Genomic DNA, 26,150 nt, shown 5'->3' with positions numbered 1-26,150 from the left:
GGCACGGTGGCTCACGCCTGTAATCCCAACACTTTGGGAGGCCGAGGTGGGTGGATCATCTGAGGTCAGGAGTTCGATACCAGCCTGGCCAACATGGTTGAAAGCCTGTCTCTACTAAAAATACAAAAGTTAGCTGGGCGTGGTGGTGGGCACCTATAATCCCAGCTACTCGGTAGGCTGAGGCAGGAGAATCGCTTGAACCCGGGAGGTGGAGGTTGCAGTGAGCCGAAATCACACTACTGCACTCCAGCCTGGGAGACAGAGCAAGACTCCGTCTCAGGAAAGAAAAAAAAAAAAAGAGTATATTTCCTTTTCTACCCTATAGCTGGATATAATGCTGTAGTTGGGAATGCATGAATATATATATATATATTTTTTTTCTTTTGAGATGGAGTCTCACTCTGTCGCCCAGGCTGGAGTGCAGTGGCGCGATCTTGGCTCACTGCAACCTCCGCCTCCCGGGTTCAAGCAATTCTCCTGCCTCAGCTTCCCAAGTAGCTGGGATTACAGGCTCCCGCCACCACACCCAACTAATTTTTTGTATTTTTAGTAGAGATGAGGTTTTACCATGTTGGCCAGGCTGGTCTCGAACTCCTGACCTCAAGTGATCCGCCTGCCTCAGCCTCCCAAAGTGCTAGGATTACAGGCATGAGCCACCACGCCCGGCCATATGAATATAATTTTAAGTGTTTACCTAGAGAACACATATAAAAAATATTTAAGTTGAATACCACAATAGCTGTCAGCACTGAAGGTAAAGTTTTTACTCAAAGTGTATTTAATTCAGAATCAAAGAGTTATTAAAGAAATAGGACTAGGCTGGGTACAGTGGCTTATGCCTGTAATCCCAGCACTTTGGGAGGCTGAGGCGGAAGGATTGCCTCAGGCTGGAAGTCCAAGACCAGCCTGGACAACATAGTAAGTCTCTACACAAATAAAAATAAAAAAATTAGCCAGGCATGGTGGCATGTGCCTGTAGTGCCAGCTACTTGGGAGGCTGAGATGAAGAGGATCACTTGAGCCCAGGAGTTCAAGGCTGCAGTGAGCTATGATCACCACTGTACTCCAGCCTGGGCAACAGAGCAAGATGCTGTCAGGAGAAAAAAAAAACAGGACTAGAAGAAACTGATTTCTTTTTTCTTTTTCTTTTTCTTTTTCTTTTCTTTCTTTCTTTCTTTCTTTCTTTCTTTTTTTTTTTTTTTTGTGACAGAGTCTCTCTCTGTTGCCCAGGCTGGAGTGCAGTGGCATTATCTCGGCTTGCTGCAACCTCCACCTCCCAGGTTCAAGCAATTCTCCTGCCTCAGCCTCCTGAATAGCTGGAACTACAGGCGCATGCCACCACGCCCGGCTAATTTTTTTTGTATTTTTAGTAGAGATGGGGTTTCACTGTGTTAGCCAGGATGGTCTCGATCTCCTGACCTCATGATACACCTGCTTCGGCCTCCCAAAGTGCTAGGATTACAGGCGTGAGCCACCGCGCCCGGCCAAAGAAACTGATTTCTACTTGTATTCAGGAGATATATTTTCCAGTGCACAGGGAAAAATGAACTCAAAATTTAGGATGATTGCTAAATATAATAGTATTAGGTAATACTGAGTACTATGTGCAAGGCACCACAAAAAATTTTAATGTAGTATTAACTCATTTAATTTTCCCTATGAAATAAATTTTTTATTATCCCCATTTTACAGATGAGGAAACTGAGAGGAAGATTAAGTACTTTCTAAGAACAGACAAGTTAGTAAGCAGCAAAGCAGGGGCACAAACTCAGGAGTGGTTATCAATGACCAAATTCAGCCATTGACCACTAAGTTAAATTGCTGTTTATATATCTCAGTATTGTATTGTATCTATGTTGATGCAAAATTTATTTTGTGGTTTTTTTCACTTGAGAATTAAAAAGAAACCAAAAGAAGCTTTAGTTTAAATCTTACTAGATGCCTGAAATTGAATTCGTTTCACTTGTTTTATAAAGTTATTACCAGTAGAGCACTATTGAGTTTATGCAATACAATTATCTGTAAGGTTGTATTGCATGTTGTATTATGTAAGCTCCATATTAAAAATAACATGAATTATAATTTCCATTTTAAGACTAATCATACTTTTTGTATGGCCTCAATAGTTCTCCTCGTTAAATATTTTCTCAGCCATAGTTCTAAAGCTCAAGTTCTTTTCCTTTCTATACAGTCTTATAATGTTTCCTTTCTGTGTATTCTTATAAGACTCTGAACTTCTATTATCATTCTTCCACATTACCTTTCACAATTATTTGTTTCATACTTACTTGCCTTGTTTACTTAATTGTAGGCTCCTTATGGGCAAGGAACATATAACATTTTATTTCATCTTTCAATTACTAACATATAGGAGGTTCTTAATTTTTTTTTTGAGACAGGGTCTCACTCTGTCACCCAGGCTGGAGTGCAGCAGCATGATCTTGGCTCACTGCAACCTCTACCTCTAGGGTTAAAGTGATCTTCTTGCCTCAGCCTCCTGAGTAGCTGGGACCACAGGCACATAGCACCACACCCGGCTAATTTTTTATTTTTTATTTTTTTTTAAAGATGGAGTTTTGCCATGTTGCCCAGACTGGTCTCAAACTCCTGACTTCAAGCCATCCTTCCCAAAGTGCTGGAATTACAGGCATGAGCTGCACACCTGGCCTTCTGGCTGCTTTTAAGACCTCTTTTTCTTTGGTGTTTGGCACTGGTTTCTTTTTAATAACTTACTTGGGATTTGGTAACCTTTCTGAAGACTAAGGATTGATGTTTTTCGTTTTTGTTTTTTGAGATGGAGTCTTGCTCTGTTACCCAGGCTGGAGTGCATTGGCACCATCTTGGCTCACTGCAACCTCTGCCACCCAGGTTTAAGCAATCCTTCCACCTCAATCTCCCAAGTAGCTGGGACTACAGGCACAGACCACCATGCCTGGTTAACTTTTGTATTTTTAGTAGAGACAGGGTTTCACCATATTGGCCAAGCTGGCCTCAAACTCCTGACCTCAGGTAATCCACCCGCCTAAGCCTCCCAAAGTACTGGGATTACAGACGTGAGCCACTGAGCCTGGCCTGAAGATTGATGCCTTTCAACAGACAACTCAGAAAATTCTATCCACTGTCTCTTCAAATATTTCTCTTCCTCTGCTATCTCCTTTTTCTCCTTTTGAAACCAATTAAACTTGTTATGCCTCGCTCGGTCTTCCCCATCACTTATCTTTGAAATTTTCTTTTTCTTTCTTTCCTTCTTTTTTTTTTTTTTTTTTTTTTTTGAGACAGTCTAACTGTTGCCCAGGCTGGAGTGCAGTGGTGTGATCTCAGCTCACTGCGATCTCCACCTCCCTGGATCAAGGGATCCTCCCACCTCAATCTCCCGAATAGCTGGGACCACAGGCATTCACCACAACACCCAGCTAATTTTTTGTATTTTTTTGTAGAGATGGGGTTTCTCCATGTTGCCCAGGCTGGGTTTCGAACTCCTCAGCTCAAGCACTCCACCTGCCTCAGCCTTCTAAAGTGTTGGGATTACAGGTGTGAGCCACTGGACCCATCCCCATCTTTGCTATTTTCTTTTTTTCTTTTCTTTCTTTTTTTTTTTTTTTTAAGATGGAGTCTCGCTCTGTCGCCCAAGCTGGAGTGCTCAGCTCACTGCAAGCTCTGCCTCCGGGTTCACGCCATTCTCCTGCCTCAGCCTCCTGAGTAGCTGGGACTACTGGCGCCCGCCACCACGCCTGGCTAATTTGTTTGTATTTTTTAGTAGAGACGGGGTTTCACCGTGTTAGCCAGGATGGTCTCAATCTCCTGACCTCGTGATCCACCCGCCTCAGCCTCCCAAAGTGCTGGGATTACAGGCGTCAGCCACCGAGCCGGGCCAATCTTTGCTATTTTCTATCTGTGTTTCTTTGGGCTGCATTTTAGATCATTTATTTAGATTTATCTCTCAGTTCACTAATTTTATCTTCAGCTTATGTCTAATATGCTAATTTCATTATAAAATTTTCCATTTATAAAAGTTCTATTTTCTTCTTTTTCAAATATACTTTTCCATGTATCATATTATCTTTACTGGAAATAGTTATTCTTACATTCTGTGTCTGTTCCATTACTTGCAGATTTCAGGGTCTGTTACTGTTCTCGGTACCTTGTTCCCTTATGTGTTTTGTAATATTTTTATTGTAAGTTGCCTGTTTTTCTTGGAAAGTCATCTGTGAGACTTGTATTATTTCCAATGAGAAATCTACCCCATCCTAATCATGGTGCCTGTGTTATCTAATGGTTTTTTTTTTCTCTGAGTACTTTTAAGATTTACTCTTTATCACTGGTTTTGAGCAATTTGATTGTGGTGTTCACTGGTTTAATTTTCTTCATGTTTCATATGCTTTGAGGTTCATTGAACTTCTTTGTAGGTTTATAGTTTTTATTAAATTTCAAAAACTTTCAGCTGTTACTCCTTCAAATGTCTTCTGTCCACCTCATTTTCTGTCTGCCCTATTCAGATTACAGGGCATTGAAAGAATCCTTCATTGTTATTGATACTGGCCTTCAGAGTCTCCAATTCCGCCTGTTTCTTGAAGTCCCACATCAAACTGATGCTCTGTTTATTTTTTCTTGTTTTTTTCTTTTTTCTTTTTTCTTTTTTTTTTTGAGACAGAGTCTCCCCCTGTCACCCAGGCTGGAGTGCAGTGTTGCAATCTCAGTGGCTCACTGTAACCTCTGCCTTCCGGGTTCAAGTGATTCTCCTGCCTCAGCCTCCCAAGTAGCTGGGATTACAGGCGCAGGCCGCCACGCCCAGCTAATGTTTGTGTTTTTAGGAGAGATGGGGTTTCACTGTGTTGGCCAGGCAGGTCTTGAACTCCTGGCCTCAAGCAATCCGCCCACCTTGGCCTCCCAAAGTTCTGAGATTACAGGAGTGAGCCCCCACGCCCGGCCCTCATCCTGTGTTTATGATTTTTGTTTCTTTTTTCTCTGTGTATTTCATCTTGAATACTTTCTATTGTGTCTTCAATTCACAGATGTTTTCTCTGTGGTATTTAATCTGCCATTAATCCCAATCAGTGTATTTTTCATTGTACACATTGTAGTTTTCATCTCTAAAAGTACATTTTCAATATGTCTACTTAACTTTTTGAACATACAGAATAGTTATAACTGTTTCAGTGTCCTTATCTTTTATGTCAACCATGGGTATCAGTTTGGGGTTGATTTTGATTGATTAGTCGCCTTATGATGAGTCATGTTTTCCTGCTTCTGTGCATGCCTGGTCCCCATCAAGCATTCAGCAGAATGCTGAGTTTCATATGTGTATAAGAAAATTACCTGAATCTGAGGAAAGATGTTAAGAAAAGATTAGGAGGAATACTGCCTAACATTCACATACGGCTGCAAATAGTGGCTATTCCCACCAGCCAGGCTGAAAAGATTCATAATTCATGGAGCATTGAGAAGAGTACTCAGGAAGGTCTTGCCTCAGTAGTGAGGAATAACTAGCCCCAGACTGAACATTGTTCCAGATCCACCTAAAAAATCATAAAAGCAACATCTGAAAGAATCAGACTATTTCAAAGTAACTAACTGCATCCCAGAACAAAGCTCAAGATTTGTAGGAATAAGAAATACCTAGAACTCAACAAGGTAAAATTAACTACATGTATCTCTATTTTTGAACTGCATTTCTTTAATTAACATTGAACACCTTTCATGTGTTTATAAACCACTTTTATGTCTTGGTGTATGTGAACTACCTGTTTCTGTCCTTTACCCATTTCTTTTTTGGGTTGTGATCTTCTTTGTTAGGTATCTGGCTAATACAGTTGAAGAAGATGAAGAAGAAACCAAGTATGAAATTTTTCCATGGGCTTTAGGGAAAAACTGGAGAAAATTGTTCCCTAATTTCTTAAAGTTAAGGGACCAGCTCTGGGATAGAATTGACTATAGGGCTATTGTAAGCAGGCGATGTTGTGAGGAGGTAAGAATTTTAAAATGCTTTATATATGTAATCTTTGTTTTCTGTTTATCTTATTATCCTTGTTTTTTAACGTGCTTCTAATGTTTTGGTATTCTGGGGTTTTTTTTTTTTTTTCTAATATGTGGAGTAGACCATTGATCATTACCATGAATACAACTTGTGTATTACAATGTTGCTGTCTTATTATCACCATAACTAAAAACTGTCAACCGGGCAAGCCCTGCTCACGCCTGTAATCCCAGCACTTTGAGAGGCTGAGGCGGGTGGATCTCCTGAGGTCAGGAGTTCGAGACCAGCCTGGCCAACATGGTGAAACCCCATCTCTACTGAAAATACAAAAATTAGGCTGGGTGCGGTGGCTCACGCCTGTAATGCCAGCACTTTGGGAGGCCGAGGCGGGCAGATCACGAGGTCAGGAGATCAAGACCATCCTGGCCAACATGGTGAAACCCGTCTCTACTAAAAATACAAAAAAAATTAGCCGGGCATGGTGGCAGGCTCCTGTAGTCCCAGCTACTCGGGAGGCTGAGGCAGGAGAATGGTGTGAACCCAGGAGGCGGAGCTTGCAGTGAGCAGAGATCGCGCCACTGCACTCCAGCCTGGGCGACAGAGCGAGACTCCATCTCAAAAAAAAAAAAAAAAAGAAAGAAAGAAAAGAAAAGAAAAGAAAAAGAAAAATACAAAAATTAACCAAATGTGGTGGCTGGTGCCTGTAATCCCAGCTACTTGGGAGGCTGAGGCAGGAGAATCACTTAAACCCAGGAGGCAGAGGTTGCGGTGAGCTGAGATGGTGCCACTGTACTCCAGCCTGGGCAACAGAGCGAAACTCCATCTCAAAAACAAACAAACAAACAAATTGTCATTTCTATTTTTCAGAGCAGCCTACTTCTATAGTAAGTACTTTTTTTTTTTTTTTGAGGTAGAGTCTTGCTCTGTCACCCAGGCTGGAGTGCAGTGGTGCGATCTCTGCTCACTACAAGCTCCGCCTCCCGGGTCCACGCCATTCTCTTGCCTCAGCCTCCCAATTAGCTGGGACTACAGGCGCCCGCCACCATGCCTGGCTAATGTTTTGTATTTTTAGTAGAGACGGGGTTTCGCCGTGTTAGCCAGGATGGTGTCAATCTCCTGACCTTGTGATCCGCCCGCCTCGGCCTCCCAAAGTGCTGGGAGTACAGGCGTGAGCCACCGTGCCCGGCTTATAGTAAGTACTTTTATTTTAGTGTATTTCTTCTGTCTAAAGGATCATCAATATATTGAAAAAGGGTGATATGAACAAACCAAAATATCTTATTTAGGATTACAATAACACTGGAGTTGAATAATAATTTCTGCTCAATAAAGTATGTGAAATTTCAGGTTCCCAAAATTGAAACACTATTTAACACATATATTAAATGGCATACAATTTAAATATTCTTTAAAATCATAACTCTTTTCACAAAGAATATATTGTTTCCTTAATGCCAAATCTTATTAGGATAAATCAGCAAGACACTAAAAATTTAATAATCAGTTATTTTACCAAATGTTCTGGTTTTTAATAAAGTCAGTATTTCAAACCACAGAAAAATTCTAGAGTAGAAAATTAAATGGAAAGCAGTGGTCACTGTAAGCTCTAGTATTAGTTAAGAAAAATTTGATAAATGTTGATATACTTGCAAATCTTAAGATTTGATAGAATTAACTTATTCATTAATATACATTGATTTAGTGAGCACTTAGTAAATACATACCAGAAACGATATTATTTCTTTTAATTTAAAAAGGGCAGGCAGGCATGGTAGCTCACACCTGTAATCCCAGCACTTTTGGAGGCTAAGGTGGCCTGGATCACTTGAGTCCAAGAGTTCAAGACCATCCTGGGTAACATGGCAAAACACTGTCTCCACAAAAAATACAAAAAATTAGGTAGGCGTGGTGGTGCACACCTGTAGTCCCAGCTACTTGAGAGGCTGTGGTGTGAGAATCACCTGAGCCCAGGAGATTCAGGCTCCAGTGAGCCATGATTATGCCACTGCCCTCCAGCCTCAGCAACAGAGCAAGACCCTGTCCCAAAAAATAAAAATAAAAAAGGCTTGAAGCAAAAATAGCAGTATTACATCTATTAATTCTAGGCAGTAGGGATATGGATGTTTGTTATATTATTCCTAATGCTTTTTCATAATTTTAAAATTTAGCAACATTTAAAAAAATTAATGGAACTTGTTTTTCCTCTTCAAAAAGGTCACCTTATTTAAATGAATTTAATTCCATTATCCTTATCACAATACTTTGTTTCCTTCTGTAGCACTGAATAAAATTTGTAATTATTTATTTGCTTATCTATTGTCTAAACAATAAACTGTAAATGTAATGAAGTAAAAAATCTAGTACACTTCTAATATCTCCCATCTCTGTCCTCACACTTCAATTACAACAATCATGCATTACTCTCTTTTCCTGAGAAAAGAGAAGCAGTAGAACAGACTGTCCACGTGCTCACATCTTATCGTCTATCCTACCTACATGCGTACCCCTATATTCTGCCTTCCCTTTGTTACTGTGAAAGAACGATCTTTGCTCCTATCCAAATCCATTCCCTCTACTTGTGCACTAGATCTCATCTTTTCTTGCTTTCTCAAGGACATCACATTCCAGTAATTGTCCCCTTTCCAGCATTTCACATTTTTTATTTTATTGGATCACTGCCATCAGAACATAGAATTGCTCTAAGATATCCATCAATAAAAACAAAAACAAAAACTTTATCCCCCAGCTACCACTACATTTCTCTGCTTTGCCTCCCTTATAACCAAACTCCTTGAAGAATTGCTTGTATTCTATCTCTACTTCTGTTCTTTCCATTCTCTTTGAACCTGTTATATAAAGTCTTTTTCCTATCATTCTGTAGAAACTTGTCAGGCCACCAAATATCTCTATATGGCCAAATCCCAAGGTTAATTTGTATTCCTCAATCTACTCAATTTAGCAGCATTTGACACTATCCCTCATTTCTTCCTGAAACACTGTCTTCACTTGGTTTTGAGGATACCAGGTTTTTTTCAGTCATTTTTGCCAGTTCCTTTTCACCTCACCAACTTCATTAGAGTGCCCCAGGGCTCAGACTTAGGATCTCTTCTCCTTTCTATTGGTATTAACTTATTAGGTGACCCCATTCACTCTCAAGGCTTTAACACTAACAACTAATAATTTCTTCCAATTCCAGATCTGCATACCAAATCGCCTGTTGGTATTTTTTGTCTAATTGATACCTCAAACTTAACGTGCCTAAAATTGAACTCCTGACTCCTTGACACAGACCTCCAGATCTGCTCCTCCTGCAGTCTTCCACATATTCATAAGTAGCAACTCTATTGTTTTAGTTGCTCAGGCCAAAAAATTATTTCCATTTACCCTTCTTTTTCTTATATTTGTACCTTGAAAAAATATCCAGCATCCTACCATTTCTCACCACCTCCACCACTAATACTATATTTTTATTGTCACCTCTTGCCTTGATTACTGGCATAAGTTTCCAAATAGTCTCTCCCACCCCCACCTTTTTTTTTTTTTTTTTAAAGACAGGGTCTTACTCTGTTACCCAGGCAGTAGTGCAGTGGTGAGATCATGGCTCATTGCAGCCTTAACCTCCTAGACTCAAGCGATCTCCTGCCTTAGCCTCCCAAGTAGCTGGGACCACAGGCATGTGCCACCATGCCCAGATAATTTATTTTTTGTAGAGATGGGGTCTCGCTATGTTGCCCAGGCCGGTCTCAAAATCCTGTGCCTAAGCAATCCTCCCACCTTGGCCTCCCAAAGTGTTGGGATTGCAGGTGTGAGCCACCATATGCAGCTATAATCTATTCTTCATACAGCTGCCAGAGTAATTTTTTTTTTAGGTAAGTCAAATCATGACTTCTCTACTCAAAAGCCTCCAGTGTCTTCCAGCCTTACATAGGGTAAAAGAGAAAGTCCCTGTCATGGTCCTACATGGTCTATCAGCCCTCCTCCCTTATCTCTTTGATTTCATCTCATATCTTTGCTCTTCCACTCAAGCTACACCGGCCTCCTTACCTCTAAGATACCAGTTACACTCCCATCTCATGGTCTTTGCACTTACTATTCCCATAACCTGGAATGTTGTTCCCCAAATATCAGTATGCTTCACTTCCTAACTACGTTCAGGATTCTGCTTAAATGTCACCTCAGAGAGACCTTTCCTTATCACCTTATATAGAGTAGTATCTCCCTCCATGGAATAGAAGTGTCCAGAAATATACCGTCACAATTATGTTCAATTGAATTTTGACAAGGGTGCCAAGAAAATTCAATGGGGAAAATATAGTCTTTTCAACAAATGGTGCTATGACAACTGGATATCTACAAGCAAAAGAATGAAGCCGAACCTCTGGTTTATACCATATATAAAAATTAACTCAAAATGGATCAAAGACCTAAATGTAAAACCTAAAACCATAAAACTCTTAGAAGAAAACATAGGGGTAAGTCTTCGTGACCTTGAATTAGGTTGCTTAGATATGATACCAAAAGTAACAAGTAACAAAAGAAAATATAAAATAGACATCATCAAAATTAAAACCTTTTGTCCTTCAAAGGATACCAAGTGAAGAGATGACCTATAAAATGAAAAAAAATTTTTGCAAGTCATCTATTTGATAAGGGTCTTGTATCTAGAAATATAAAGAGCTTTACAAATAATCCAAATAGACATTTCTCCAAAGAAGGTATGCAAATTGCTAAAACACACACACACACACACACACACACACACACACACGAAAAGATGTTCAACATCATTAGCTGTCAGGGATTGCAAATCAAAAGCACGATGAGATATTACTTCACACCCACTATGATGGCTATAAACAAAAATAAAAGTATTGGAGAGGATGTGGAGATATTGGAACTCTCATACACTTCTTATGGAAATGTAAAATGGGGAAGTTGCTTTGCATAACAGTCTGGCAATTCCTCACAAGGTTAACATAGAGTTACCATATGATCCAGCAAGTCTAGTCCTGGCTATATATGCCAAAGGGTAAAAACAAAACTATGTCCACACAAAAAACTTTAACATGAATGTTCATAGCAGTATTCATAATAGCCAAAGTACAAACAACCTGAATGTCCATCAGCTGATAGAATGGATAAACAAAATAAGGTATATCCCTACAATAAAATATTACTTGGCAATTAAAAGGAATGAAGTACCTGGTTCAAGCTACAACGCAGATAACCTTGAAAAGATTATGCTACATAAAAGAAGCCTGTCACAAAGGACGACATATTGTATGATTCCATTTATATGAAAGGTCCAGAATGGACAAATTCAAAGACAGAAAGTAGATGAGTAGTTGTTATGGGCTGAGAGAAGGGAGAAAATGGAGTGTGATTGCTTTATTTATAGAGTGATGAAAATGCTTCAAAATTGACCGTGGTTATGGTTGTGTAACTCTGAATATATTGAATATCATTGAATTGTACATTTCAATTGGGTGATTCTAAGGTATTTTAATTACATTTCAAAGCTGTTAAAATTAAAAGTAGTTCCTCCCACTATTACTCTGTATTCCCTTTCTCAGTTCCAATTTTCCTCATAGCACTCAACCATCATGTAACACACTGCTTTTTACTTATTTATCTTGTTAATAAATTTCCTCCCACTAAAATACAGATTCCAAGAGAGCAGGGTCTTTATTTTGCATTTGTTTGTTTTGTTTTGTTTTTGTTTTTGAGACAGGGTCTCATTCTGTTACCCAGGCTGCCAGCTGCAGTGTGCAATCATAGCTCACTGCAACCTTGAACTCCTGGGCTCAAGCAATCCTCCCACCTTGGCCTCCCAAAGTTCTGGGATTACAGATGTGAGCCATAGTGCCTGACCTTTTTTTTTTTTTTTTTTTTTTTTTAAGACAGAGTTTCATTCTGTCACCCAGGCTGGAGTGCAGTGGCGTGATCTTGGCTCACTGCAACCTCCACCTCCTGGGTTCAAGCGATTCTCCTGCCTCGCCTTCCCAAGTAGCTAGGATTACAGCTGGGATTACAGGCATGCGCCACCATGCCCGGCTATTTTGTATTTTTAGTAGAGACAGGGTTTTCACCATGGTGGCCAGGCTGGTCTCAAACTCCTTATCTCAAGTGATCCACCTGCCTCAGCCTCCCAAAGTGCTGGGATTACAGGCATGAGCGCCCAGCCTTATTTTGTTCTTATTCTATCTCCAGAGCCTAGAACAGTGCCTGGCACATAGTGGGTAGTCAATAAATATTTGTTGACTGATCAAATGAATGGAACTTCCAATTCTTTTTCATACCTTCTTATCCATTAAATAGGGAAACAATAAACTATAAAATAATTATTCACTGAGCTCACTTTGCACTGCCGCTTACTCCAGTGGCAGATAGAGAAGCTGTTTTTTGGCTGTTCCAACAAGGTACATTTGAATCCTGTAGGCATATAGAAAAGGTAACTGCCTAGTAGATTTTATCCTGTTCTGTTAAGTGTTCACTGGACAACTACTTTATGAATAACACACCAAGTTCAGTGCCCTGGGAGTTTATTGTAAAGAAGTATTATATCACCCCATTCCCATTCCTGAAATAGCAAGACATACTGTTGAAAATGTAACTGTTCTATACATTTGTTACTGAAAGCCTGGCATACTGCCAAACGAAACATTTCTTTAGTCCCATATCCTAAAAGAACCTCAAGTTAAGATAGTAGCTACAAACTAGCTTATAATAATAATACTTTACATTTGCACAGTGCTTTACAAATTATGACTTTTACAGAAATTATCACACAAATAGCTGTGAGGGTGGTGGCATCCTCATTTCACAGCTAATGAAACTGAGGACCAAGGAGGCTAGGATTTACTCAAAATCATAGAAGTTGCAGAGCCAGAACATCTAATGACTTCCTAGTGTTCTCTTTTTTCTGTGACATCTAGCCTCCATATAAACCTCTCATATTGGTTAGTTTAGAAAATGCATTTATTTCTTGTCTTGGGAATTAAATAGCCACAGTATTCCCTCCATTTCACAGATGCAAAAACTGTGGCTTAGTAAGATTGTGATTTGTCCATGGCCATGAAGTTAATAAGTAGCAGATACTAATAACTTAGTGCTCTTTGAATTACACACCACTGACATAAGAAAGAACATGTGCTGTCTTTTCAAATAGTGAGTTTTTTAATTGTCTCTTTTCTTTTTTTAATCTTGGCTGCAAAGAAGCTAAAAGCCAGGTATTATCCTTGACCACATCAACTCTATTACATTTTATTACTGGCATGTCTGCTTTCCTCTTTTAATCGAAATTTCCCTTTTGGGTCTAAGCTCAATGAAATTTTTTCCCCTTTTTTCTCAGCTGCCTCATTCCTTTTTGGAAAGAGATGGGGTGTGATTAAATTGGAAAGTATATATAGGGCTTCTCCAGAAAAGAGTGGACTATTTCTTTGTTTATTCTGATTTTATCTTCTTACCTGATGATCTTATCAACAACTCCTTTAAGGTGGGATTTATTTACATTGGTGATGACTTAATTTCTAAACTGGTTCACACATTAGGGAGGATGCCTATCTAATGAGAGAGTTAGACTACACTTCCAGCCCCTTTCATGCATCATGGAGGGTAGCAATTTAATCAAGAAGTTTTTCTCTATTCCCGTTAATACTCTGGCCAAGATGCCACAATATCATCATAGCTGAGTTCTTCACTATCTATTACTTGATTCCAGATTAGGAATTTAGAAAGCAATGAGATAAGTAGTGTGTTTTGACAGAATAATCCAATGACAGTGTGCAAAAGAGATCCAATATAGGGAATGTATTGGAAACTGCTAAACTTGCTATAGCTGGAAACAAGGTTGTGAAGAAAATTGATAGCAGTGCTGAAGAAAATGAAACAGATGTTAGAAATGTTAAAAAATTATAATTATCATTACCTGGTAACCAGTTGGATATTGGGTACATGGGAGAGGGAACTGTAAGTTTCAAATCTATATAACAGGAAGAGTAATGGGTTCCATAATGGAAATAGGGAAGCCTACAGAAGCAAACTGGATTCTTTGGGAAGATAAGGAATTTGGTATATAGACATGAATGTAAGGCAGTAACTGGATATAATTAAATGAATGGTCAACAGGTATGGTAAAAGTCATTACGTATAAATGATGCTTCGAGTATTTAAGAGATTCAAGGTCAAAGTAATATTAATACTTTTTAAGAACTTTCCAGGCACTGTTCTAAGTATTGCCCATGTATTATTAACTCTCACAATTCTTAGATCTAGCTAGGTAATCCCAGATAAGAAACTAAGGAACAGAGAGGTTAAGTGACTTCTCCAAGGACACACAATAAGTAAAGCAGCACTCCAGTATTCAGGCCTAGGCAGTCTGACTCCAGAGTCAGTGCTTTTTTTTTTTTTTTTTTTTTTTTAATTTTTTCATGCCTATCCCTGTCTGCTCCCCATTCCTCCCCATTCTCCTCCCTGCCAGGCAGAGAAGCTGACTGGGTTGGTTTTGACAGTCAGTGCTTTTAACACCTATATTATACTACCTCTTGAGATCACAGACAGGTAGAGTATATACACAGAAAAACAGAGGGCCAAGTATCAAATTTTAGGAACACTGACCCAAGGCACCCCCCAATCACTAAAAATGATAAAAGAATAAGATAAAGTAAAAAAGGGGGATGTTTCTAGTACATCAACTGCTACTAGTGTTTCAGAGAAGTCCGTTTCATAGAATCACAGCATTGGGGGACTGAAAGTGACCTGTTTTCTCATATAAAAGACACCCTATGGCCCAGAAAGTTGTGTAATTTGCCCAAGGTCATAGAAGTAACGGATTTTTTTTTTTTTTTTGAGATAGTTTCACTGTTGTCACCCAGGCTGGAGTGTAATGGCAAGGTGTAAGCTCACTGCAACCTCCACCTCCCAGGTTCAAACGATTATCCTGCCTTAGCCTCCCAAGTAGCTGGGATTATAGACATGCGCCACCATGCCCAACTAATTTTGTATTTTTAGTAGAGATGGGGTTTCACCATGTTGGCCAGGCTGGTCTCGAGCTCCTGACCTCAAGTGATCCGCACACCTCAGCCTCCCAAAGTGCTGGGATTACAAGTGTGAGCCACTGCACCTGCCAGAGTAACAGAATTAAGATGAAAATCTAGCTCTCTTGACCCTGGTACAGTTTTATTTTTAATTCACTTATCACAGTAAAATTCTAATTATATGATTATATGTGTATAAATATATGTAGACATATTTAAAAATAACCATGATTGTGTATTTTCCTAGGTGGGTTAGTATGTGGAGAGACCATGATGAACTTATTGCAAAAATAACAGTTTTTGGCTGAGCGAGGTGGCTCACGCCTGTAATCCCAGAACTTTGGGAGGGCGAGGAGGGTGGATCACTTGAGGTCAGGCATTCAAGACCAGCCTGGCCAACATGGTGAAACCCTGTCTCTACTAAAAATACAAAAATTAGCTGGGCATGGTGGCAATTACAGGAGTGGGCCATTGCACCCGGACTTTCTAAATGTTTTGAAAATCACTGCTCTAGGCAATTAATAAGGCTCTGTCTAGCTCTCGAATGTTACAGTTCTCATTTACTTTGGGTCATTGATGACTAACTAAAGACTTTTGCTTAGAATGCTTAGAAGTTTTAGATTTCATGAGGTTAGCACATATGTACAGTTCCCCAGCTTGACTTAAATAATTGTCATTTGCCAGATCCTCACTATGTGATGATTTTACTCATCTAGTCCTCAGAATAATCCTGTGAAGTAGATGATATGCCCATTTTAGAGATGAAGAAATTAAGTCCCAGAAAAGTTAAATAACTTGCCCAGTATTATACAGCTAGCATGTGGCAGTGCCAGGGTAAGAAACCAAGTGTACCCTGACTCTAAAGCCCATGTTTTATTTAACAAACCTTATAGAACAATGCCTGGCAGATAGTGAGGCTTTATAAATAATGCCTCATCTGATCCTCGCAGCAACCCTCTAAAATAGACATTTATTATCTCCATGCTGACAAAACTGAGGAACAGCGAGGTTAAATAACTTACCTATGTTCTTATTCACCATATCTCTTGTCATAATTGCAGACATTTTAAGATTACCATAACACACATAGCTGGGAACCTTAATTATTTTTATTTTTACTTTTATTTTTTGAGACGGAGTCTCTCTCTGTGGCCCAGGCTGGAGTGCAGTGACGCGATCTCGGCTCACTGCAAGCTCCGCCTCCCGGGTTCACGCCATTCTCCTGCCTCAGCCTTCTGAGTAGCTGGGACTACAGGCGCCCACAACCACGCCCGGCTAATTTTTTTGTATTTTTAGTAGAGACGGAGTTTCACCGTGTTAGACAGGATGGTCTTGATCTCCTGACTTTGTGATCCACCCGCATCGGCCTCCCAAAATGCTGGGATTACAGGCGTGAGCCACCGCGCCCGGCCAATTAACTTTTTTTAACCCAATACATTCCAAAGTTAAGAATTACATATTGTTTTGGAGTAACTGTATTATCTTTCCCAAACTTAGAATATTCAGAATTAAAAAATAAATACCCTGACAACCTGGAAGATTGCTTCAGTCCTATTTCCTGTTTAAAATAATTTACTTTGTCAATTATTGTCTTAAAGATCCAAGCAATGAGTCACTTTTTAGTAATATTGCCTTATCTGGAAGTGCTTTGTTTTTTAAATCAGCAATTTGGATTTTTATCTTCACTTTAGAGACAGTTGTTCTTGAGTTGTAAGTTTTGAACTCAATTTTAGTAAATTTTGAAATATTACTAAAATTCTAAAAGTTAGCTTTCTATTATAGGTTATGGCCATTGCACCAACCCATTATATCTGGCAAAGAGAACGTTCTGTTCATCACAGTGGAGCTGTCAGAAACTACAACAGAGATGAAGTTCAGCTGCCCCGGGGACCTAGTGCCACACCAGTAGATTGTTCACTCTGTGGTAAAAAAAGAAGATATGTTAGACTGGGATTGTCTTCATCATCATCTTTATCCAGTCATACAGCAGGGGTGACAGAAAAACATTCTCAGGACTCATACAACTCACTGTCAATGGACATAATAGGTGATCCTTCTCAAGCTTATACCGGTTCTGAAGGTATGATTTAGTAATATGCCAGAATTAGATTTATGCATGTTGTTTACTGAGCTCTAGTCAGTCCTTGCTGGCAGGGATACATAATAATTTATATACTCCAACAATATGAGTTAAATTAATCTTGAAACTTTCTCCCCTTTCAGTTACTTTTTGTCTTGTGTCCATATCTGTTTTGTGGTGACCCACCTAAACAGATTTTTAATGTGACCTATGTTAAGTTGAAAACTAATGCACCATAAGCCTCAGTATTTTAAGAGCCTGAATCATTTTTTTGAAATGTTTATTTTATTCAAAAGGGTTTCAAGAAGAAAATAAATTTACTTGTAATCTCACCTTCCAACTATTGGTTTCCTTCTGTATACTTTTCTAACAAAATTAGAACCATACTATATATCTAGGCCTGCTTTTTTCATTTTTTACCATGAAGTATTTTCCCATGTCATTATTGAGTCCTCCAAAACCAGGTTTTTTTGTTGTTGTTTGTTTTTTTTTTTGAAACAGAGTCTCACTTTGTCGCCCAGGCTGGAGTGCAGTGGGACAATCTCGGCTTACTGCAGCCTCCGCCTCCCAGGTTCGGGTGATTCTCATGCCTCAGCCTCCTAAGTATCTGGGATTACAGACATGTGCCACCATGCCCAGATAGTTTTCGTGTTTTTAGTAGTGAGGGATTTCACCATGTTGGCCAGGCCGGTCTCGAACTCCTGGCCTCAAGTGATCTGCCTTCCTCGGCCTCCTAAAATGCTGGGATTATGGACACGAGCTACCGCACCCAGCCCAAAACCTGATTTTTAATTCTGACATGGTATAAGTACCATAATTTCTTTATATATTTCATTTTGTTGGGATTTAAGTGGCTTTCAGCAATAGTGTATTAATTAGAAAAGAACCTTATTAGCTGAAAAAATACAACTGCACCATAATTTCACCCAAATTATTTTTATATATAGTATTATCTGACATTTCTTTTCTAGAAATGTCTAGAAATAGTACTAGAATAATATTCTACTATCAGTGATCCTTTTTACTTACAAAGCCTTCCAGATTTTCACCCATCTCAAGACAGGGTGGACAGATTTTTCATGGTCCTTTCTAATTCTATCATGAGAAATTAACACACCTGCATTATTTCAAAATTTTACCTATTTGTTTTTACCACAAAGATATTAATAGTGGCTACTGAAGCTTTACTAAAGGAGAAACTAGACTCTAAGATTCTTGAAGGTAGGGGTTATGCCTCAGTCATTGTTCCATTTCTTGGCCATAGTAATCACTCAACAAATTTGCACGACAGTATAGTCTCTTCCTTTTCAACACCTTCAGGCATATTTTTTATTATGCTGAGGCAAGAGGATCACTTGAGGCCAGGAGTTTGAGACCATCCTGGGCAACATAGCAAGACCCCATCTATTTAAAAAATTGTCTTTTAGCATCCCTCCTTTCCCAGCTTCCTTTACTCTTTGATCCTTATAATAGGTAAGCTTTACTGAATGTTTACAATGTCCAAAGCAATATATAATGCATTTTATATTCATAATATCATTTAATATTCACAGCCAACTTTAGGGTGAATACTATACCTCCACTCAGCAGATAAGGAAACTGAAGCTTAGAGAAGTTAAATAATTTGCCCAAGGAGCTGGAGTGACATGTGAACCCAGGTCTCTGACTCCAAACTAGAGCCTGAATTCCTAAATATTATGGTCTACTGCCCTTTTGATGCAATCCTGCTGTTGGCAGTGAAAATAAGCTGCCACGGAAGCCTTCTAGCAGACTACTAAGGAGGTGGCGAAAGCATTAAGATCTAAGTCCCTGATGAAAGGCTACATGAAGTGAGCTGGGAGAGAATTCCAAGAATTTGAACAGATATTTACAGAAAGCAAAACAGAAGCAGTTATACATATTTTATTCAGACCAACCACTGTAGATATCAACAGTAATAACACTCCACAGTATAGGCCTTGACATCTCAACAGGAAATTTGAGTGCACCTGGGGAAGAAGGGGCTGTGCCAGTCAGTATACTTTGGAGAAAAAATAAAGGTCTTTGAGGGATTGTGGATGAAAAGTGGCGTATTAACTTAGGGGAGTTGTAGAAGGAACTGTGTGCTTTCATCCTTTCACTGGGCGAAAGCCATGATTTAGGATTTATAGGTCCTATACAGGAAGGAACAAGTATTTACCCATAGCCATTTTATTCTGAGTATTAACCCATGGTTAACTGTAAAACTCTTTGTTTCAGGATGTCAGAGTGTAAGCAATATAAAGGAAAAGTATTGATTGTACACATATTTTACCAGTAAAAATATACATTCATTTTCCTCCAATAGTTTTAATGGAGAGTGAGCTCACTGGGAGTAGAGGGGAGAGTGCAGGATAATAGGGACACACGATGCTACAGGAGTGGGATGAGTCTCTCACTGCCTAAACAGCTGCTGATTTAGTGACCTCTACTAGCAAAATTTTCTTCCTCCATTCCACCTAAGGTTGGAATCATCTGATAGTATGTGGTTGCAAAAACTGAATTCAGCATTCTCCAAGAAAGACACAAAAAGTTTATGCTCTGCTTTAGACTTCTATGCGAAACTTAGCATAGATGGTGATCAGTGCTTCCACCTTTCTTTCAAACACAAGCAAACAACTCAATTTGCAGGTAAAGACATGTTTTCCTACCTTAAAATTTATTTTGTTAAAAACAACACATTCAAATAAAAGTTTTAGATAAACATGTTTATGACATTTATTAAGAACAAAATATTTTTCAATTTGACAAGGTGGGGTAAAAATACTGTCAAAAATTTGACTTTTGGGGCCGGGCACGGTGGCTTGTGCCTGTAATCCCAGCACTTTGGGAGGCCAAGAGGGGGCGGATCACCTGAGGTCAGGAGTTCCAGACCAGCCTGGCCAACATGGTAAAACCCTGTCTCTATTAAAAATACAAAAATTAGCTGGGTGTGGTGGTACATGCCTGTAATCCCAGCTACTCAGGAGGCTGAGGCAGGAGAATCGCTTGAACCTGGGAGGTGGAGGTTGCAGTGAGCTGAGATGGTGCCACTGCACTCCAGCCTGTGCAAAAAGAGCAAAACTTTGTCTCAAAAAAAAAAAAAAAAAAACTGACTTTTGGGAAGGATAGATGAAGCATTCTTTTTTTTTAGATGAAGCATTCTTTACATATTTATATACATCACAATCACCAATCACACGCTAGATACTTAATCTCATTTAACATCCAACCCCCTAAGAAATCTTGAAGTGGCATTATTATATTCATTTTAGTGATGAAAAAACAAACTCAGAAAAGTCACACCATTACCAGGTAAAACAATAACAGAAACAAGATGGGAACCCAGTTCTATCTGAATATATAACATATTTTTATAATAACTAAACTACTATTGTTTCTCCTTACTGTATGCTGTTGTAAGCTTTATGACACCTGGGCTGGTCCATGTGAAACATAGATATATATTATGTATTATCTGAGGACCCATGAGATTTTACAGTGAAGCCAAGGGAAAAAAAATATGCCAAGCTTTAGCCCTGGATCATATAGGGAGGCATGTAACATTACAACTGTTAAATAATCTAAAACCAAATAATTTTTCCTCAGAAATAAATCCTTCTTTGAATTTTCTTACTTATTTTTGTCATTACCACTGTTCTAGTCACCCAGGTTTAAAATTCTTACACTTAATGAAGGTATAATTAGGGCATATAAGTTAATAATGTGATAAGGGCTGTGCTAAGTATATGATCAACATTGAGGAGCACAAAAGATTTCAGAATTAATTCTGTGGGGTGAGAGGTTTGGTGAAGGTTTTTCAAAGTAAGATATTAGCTGGGCATTGACTGAGTCCTGTTTTGCCCAGAGAATTAAGGGAAGGGTCTTCTGAATAGCAGACAGAAGTTTGAAAATACAGCTGGTCCTTGACTTACCTATGGTTGCTATACACATTCAGTGGAAAGCTGTATCATGGTCTCTCTTGATGCTGGGCAGAGGCAGTGAGCTGCAGCTTCCAGGCAGCCATGAAATCATGAGAGTAAACAACTGATTTTCGACAGTGTACCGCATTGCCAGATGATGTTGCCCACCTGTAGCCTAATGTAAGTGTTCTGAGCACATTAAGGTAGGCTAGGCTAAGCTGTGATGTTCGGTGGTTAGCTGTATTAAACGCATCTTTTTAAAAATATTTTTTGCTGGGCGCAGTGGCTCACATCTGTAATCCCAACACTTTGGGAGGCCGAGGCGGGTGGATCACCTGAGGTCAGGAGTTCAAGATCAGCCTGACCAATATAGTGAAACCCCATCTCTACTAAAAATACAAAATTTAGCTGGGCATGGTGTGGGTGCCTGTAGTCCCAGCTACTCGGGAGGCTGAGACAGGAGAATTGCTTGAACCCGGGAGGCGGAGGTTGCAGTGAGCCAAAATCATGCCCCTGCACTCCAGCCTGGGCAACAGAGTGAGACTCCATCTCAAAAAAGAAAAAAATAAAATAAAAACATTTTTAAAAAATAGAGATGGGGTCTCACATTGCCCAGGCTGGTCATGAACTCCTGGCCTTAAGCAATCCTCCACCTCTGTCTGCCAAAGTGCTGGGATTACAAGAGTGAGCTTCTGTGCCCAGCCAAATGCTTTTTTTCCCCCACCAGACAGGATCTTGCACTGTCACCTGGGCTGGAGTGTAGTGATGTGATCACAGCTCACTGTAGCCTCAACCTCCTCTGTTCAAGTGATCCTTCCACCTCAGCCTCCTGAGTAGCTGGCACTACAGGCATGTGCCACCATGCCCAGCTTTTTTTTTTTTTTTTTTGTAGAGACTTCCTATGTTGCCCAGACTGGTGCTGGTCTCGGACTCCTGACCTCAAGCAATCCTCCCACCTTGGCCTCCCAAAGTGGTGGGGTTACAGATGTAAATCACTGCACCTGGCCCAAATGCATTTTGACTTAATGATATCTTCAAGTTACAAGAGTTTATTGGGACATAACTCCATTGTAAGTCAAAAAGTCTCGATATATAAATTTTCTCTCTGCATCCAATGAATTACCAGCTTATCTGGTTGTTCTTTCATAATATTTTGTTTCTTTCTTTGTTTGTTTGAGATGGAGTTTTGCTTGTTGCCCAGGCTAGAGTGCAATGGTGCGATCTCAGCTCACTGCAACCTCCATCTCCTGGGTTCAGGCAATTCTTGTGCCTCAGCCTTCCCAGTAGCTGGGATTACAGGCATGCTCCACCATGCCCAGCTAGTTTTTGTATTTTTAGTAGAGACAGGGTTTCACCATGTTGGTCAGGCTGGTCTCGAACTCCTGACCTCAGGTGATCCACCTGTCTCAGCCTCCCAAAGTGCTGGGATTACAGGCGTGAGCCACCGCGCCCGACCTGTCTGCTCATTTTCTACGATTAATCACCTTATATATGTATTACTATGAAAGCTCTGATTTAACAGTTTTTTCCTCCAGTTAAATTCTCATAGACACCACTAACAGATTAACTTAAAATACCTTTTACATGACCATAGAAACTTCAGAAGTTCCCACTGCCTCTGAAAATATGAAGTTCAAAATGAAAGCCTCCCACAATCGCAGAACTATATACTATATATACCTAAATTTCCCTCTAGAACAACCAAGTCAACAGATAAAACAATACATGACCCTTGGCTGGGCATGGTGGCTCACGCCTGTAATCCCAGCACTTTGGGAGGCTGAAGCGGGCAGATCACTTGAGGTCAGGAGCTCGAGACCAGCCTGGCCAACATGGTGAAACCCCATCTCTACTAAAAATAGAAAAATTAGCCAGGCGTGGTGGTGGTGCATGCCTGTAATTCCAGCTACTCCAGAGACTGAGGCAGGAGAATTGCTTGAACCTGGGAGGTGGAGGTTGCAGTGAGCTGAGACTGCACCACTGCACTCCAGCCTGGGTGACAGAGCTAGATGCCATCTCAAAAAACAAAAACAAAAACATGATCCAGTGTAGGTTTAAAGATATCAGGAAAGTTTTAGTGACTATTTACTGGGTATAAAAGGTAGGGCCTCTGGAAGGCATTGGGATGACAGTTTTCAGTCAGTCTCAAATCTTTAGTTTACAGGACAGCCAGACATAGACATAGAAGGCTAACATTAGAAGGTATCTGTCCCATAAACCAGACTGTAAACATACTTATTGTTTGGAGGAAGGCTGAAGAAAGAGCTTAAGCTGGGCCTTGATTGACTAGAATGGACAACTACCAAAGAAAAAGAAGAGAAATAGAAGAAAACTACACACACACACACACACACACACACACACACACACACACACACACAAAGGGAAGTGAGGGGAAATGAATGGATACTGTTAAAAAGGTCTTGTTCAATTCAACATCTACTGAGCACCATGTGCCAAACAGAAACAAAGTATTCTCCATGAAACAGGAGCGAAGGGCAGAACTTTTCTTGGCTCTTAAGCCAGCCCCTTCTCAAAGTAGACAATTGGGGATTGACACAAAATAGGCATTCAAAGCATTAAATGAATGACATAATTTCATTACTAGCTAAATAGAAGGGTAGAAGAAAAGGGAGTATTCCATGATGGAATTAAAAAATGGACTTCAGGCCACGTGCAGTGGCTCATTCCTGTAATCCCAGCAGTTTGGGTGGCTGAGTCGGGTGGATCACCTGAGGTCAGGAGTTTGAGATCAGCCTGGCCAACATGGTGAAACCCTATCTCTACTAAAAATACAAAAATTAGCCAGGCGTGGGAGCGTGTGTCTATAATCCCAGCTACTTGGGAGGCTAAGACAGGAGAATTGCTTGAACCTAGGAGGTGGAGGTTGCAGTGAGCCAAGACCATGCCATTGCACTCCAGTCTGGGCAACAGAGCGAGACTCTGTCTCAAAACAAACAAACACTTCAGAGCTTCTATATAGTCATGCGCCACATAATGACATTTCACTCAAGGTGGGACTGCATACAGGATGGTGTTCCCCTAAGATTATAATGGCTGGGCATGGTGGCTCACACCTGTAATCCTAGAACTGTGGGAGGCCGAGGCAGGTGGATGGATCACTTAAGGTCAGGAGTTTGTGACCAGCCTGGCTAACATGGTGAAACCCTGTCTCTTAAAAAAATACAAAAATTAGCCGGGCGTGATGGCACATACCTGTAATCACAGATACTCGGGAGGCTGAGACAGGGAAATTGCTTGAACCTGGGAGTCGGAGGTTGCAGTGAGCCAAGATTGTGTCACTGCACTCCAGCCTGGGCAACAGAGCAAGACTCTGTCTCAAAAAAAAAAAAAAAAAAGAAAAAGAAAAAGAAAAGAAAAGAAGAAGGAAGGAAGGAAAGATTATAATGGAGCTGAAAAATTCCTATCACCTACTGACATCATAGCCCTGTAGTGCAACACAGTACCTTTTCTATGTTTAGATACACACATACTTACCATTGTCTTATAAATGCGTATGGTAGTTAGTACAGTAACATGCTATCCAGGTTTGCAGTCTAGAAGTAGTAGGCTATACCATATAACCTAGGTGTGTAGTAGGCTATACCACCTAGGTTTGTGTAAGTACACTATGTAATGTTCACACAATGATGAAACTGCCCAACTATGCATTTAACAGAATGTATTGCCACTGTTAAGCAATGTATAACTGTATCTGGAAATGTTATAAAAGCTATAAAGGCATCATTATTATATAAATGTTCAGCTAGTTATCATACAGAAATATACCACCAGAATACTCTGCTCCTGATTCAATCACTTGTCTAAATGCAGCCAGAGTGATTTTCAAAACACAGATCTAAACATGTCACCCCTTACTTAAATTCTTCAATGGAATCCCATTTTTCTTAGGATACATCAATTCCTTCACGGGCATATGAGAACTTGCATGGCCTCATCCCCATCTATCTATCCAGTCTTTTCCACTCTACCCCAGCATCACTTTTTATTCCCATTTTCCCTGCTGTAGTTAATTCCTACTTAGCATTCAGTTCTCAGTTCAATTGTCACTTGCTAGGGCAAAGTCCCCCATTATGGTTACTCATAGTACCTTGTACTTCTTTGGGGGGAATTTATAACAGTTTTAGTTTTACATCTGTGTGATTAATGTCAAGCTCTATCATAGACTGTAAACTCTAAAAAGGCAGAGATTTTACTTTAAAATGTTCTACGTTCTATAATATGTTATTTAATAAAAAATTTACACACATGTATAATTTTAAATACTTCTAGCCTAAGAGATAAATCTAGGAATGGTAGCATTTACCCTCCAAGGCATTACTATTTTACAGCCCATAAAACAGGCCGGGTATGGTGGCTCCACACCTATAATCCCAGCACTTTGGGAGGTCAAGGCAGAAGGACTGCTTGAGCTTAGGAGTTTGAGACCAGCCTGGGCAACATGACAAACCCCGTCTCTACCAAAAAATCCACAAAAATTAGCTGGGCGTGGTGGCATGTGCCTGTAGTCCAACTACATGGGAAGCTGAGGCGGGAGGCTTGCTTGATCCTGGGAGATTGAGGCTGCAATGAGCCATGATCACGCCACTGCACTCCAGCCTGGGTGACAGAATGAGAATCTGTCTCAAAAAAAAAAAAAACACACACACAACTAAAAACCTATAAAACATCTATATTTAAACAGCGACCTAATCACTCTAAGTCACTGTTTATCTGTAAAATATGGATAACCTGAAAGATAAGTTGTCCATAGTAAGTGAAAAACATATATAAAGTTTTCAAAACAATGTATGGTATGTGGTAAATGCTAAATAACTGGTGCCTATGAATAATAAGTCCCATTTGTAATTAATTCATGTTTCCAAAATGTATTCCCCAAACATTTTTTTTTTAAGATGGAGTCTCGCCCTGTCACCCAGGCTGGAGTGCAGTGGCACAGTCTCAGCTCACTGCAACCTTCGCCTTCCAGGTTTAAGCGATTCTCCTGCCTCAGCTTCCCAAGTAGCTGGGATTACAGGTGCCCGCTACCACAACCAGCTAATTTTTGTATTTTTAGAAGAGACAAGGTTTTGCCATGTTGGCCAGACTAGTCTTGAACTCCTGACCTCAGGTGATCTGCC

The 26,150-nt window shown here is 39.9% G+C and overlaps 1 protein-coding gene across 9 annotated transcripts in view; it reads left to right on the top strand.

Moving 5' to 3' along the window:
• The window catches only part of SPDYA (speedy/RINGO cell cycle regulator family member A), a 40,166-nt gene that overhangs the window by 12,581 nt on the left and 1,435 nt on the right, over positions 1 to 26,150 (top strand). For 4 of the 9 annotated variants that reach the window (XM_003827140.4, XM_055108105.1, XM_055108106.1 and 1 more), the window contains 2 exons: positions 5,794 to 5,965; positions 16,792 to 17,089. In XM_003827140.4, coding sequence (XP_003827188.1) covers positions 5,794 to 5,965; positions 16,792 to 17,089 — 470 coding nt within the window. Of the gene's footprint in view, positions 1 to 5,793; positions 5,966 to 16,791; positions 17,090 to 19,571; positions 25,995 to 26,150 lie in introns of those variants that run through there. The other 5 variants (XR_008624394.1, XR_008624395.1, XM_055108108.1 and 2 more) reach the window with 3 other exon arrangements.

The sequence above is a fragment of the Pan paniscus genome, chromosome 12 (genome assembly GCF_029289425.2).
Source record: "Pan paniscus chromosome 12, NHGRI_mPanPan1-v2.0_pri, whole genome shotgun sequence".
Taxonomy (NCBI): domain Eukaryota; kingdom Metazoa; phylum Chordata; class Mammalia; order Primates; family Hominidae; genus Pan; species Pan paniscus.
The sequence above is the reverse complement of the archived record's forward strand: the minus strand, read 5'-3'. Positions and strand labels throughout refer to the sequence as shown.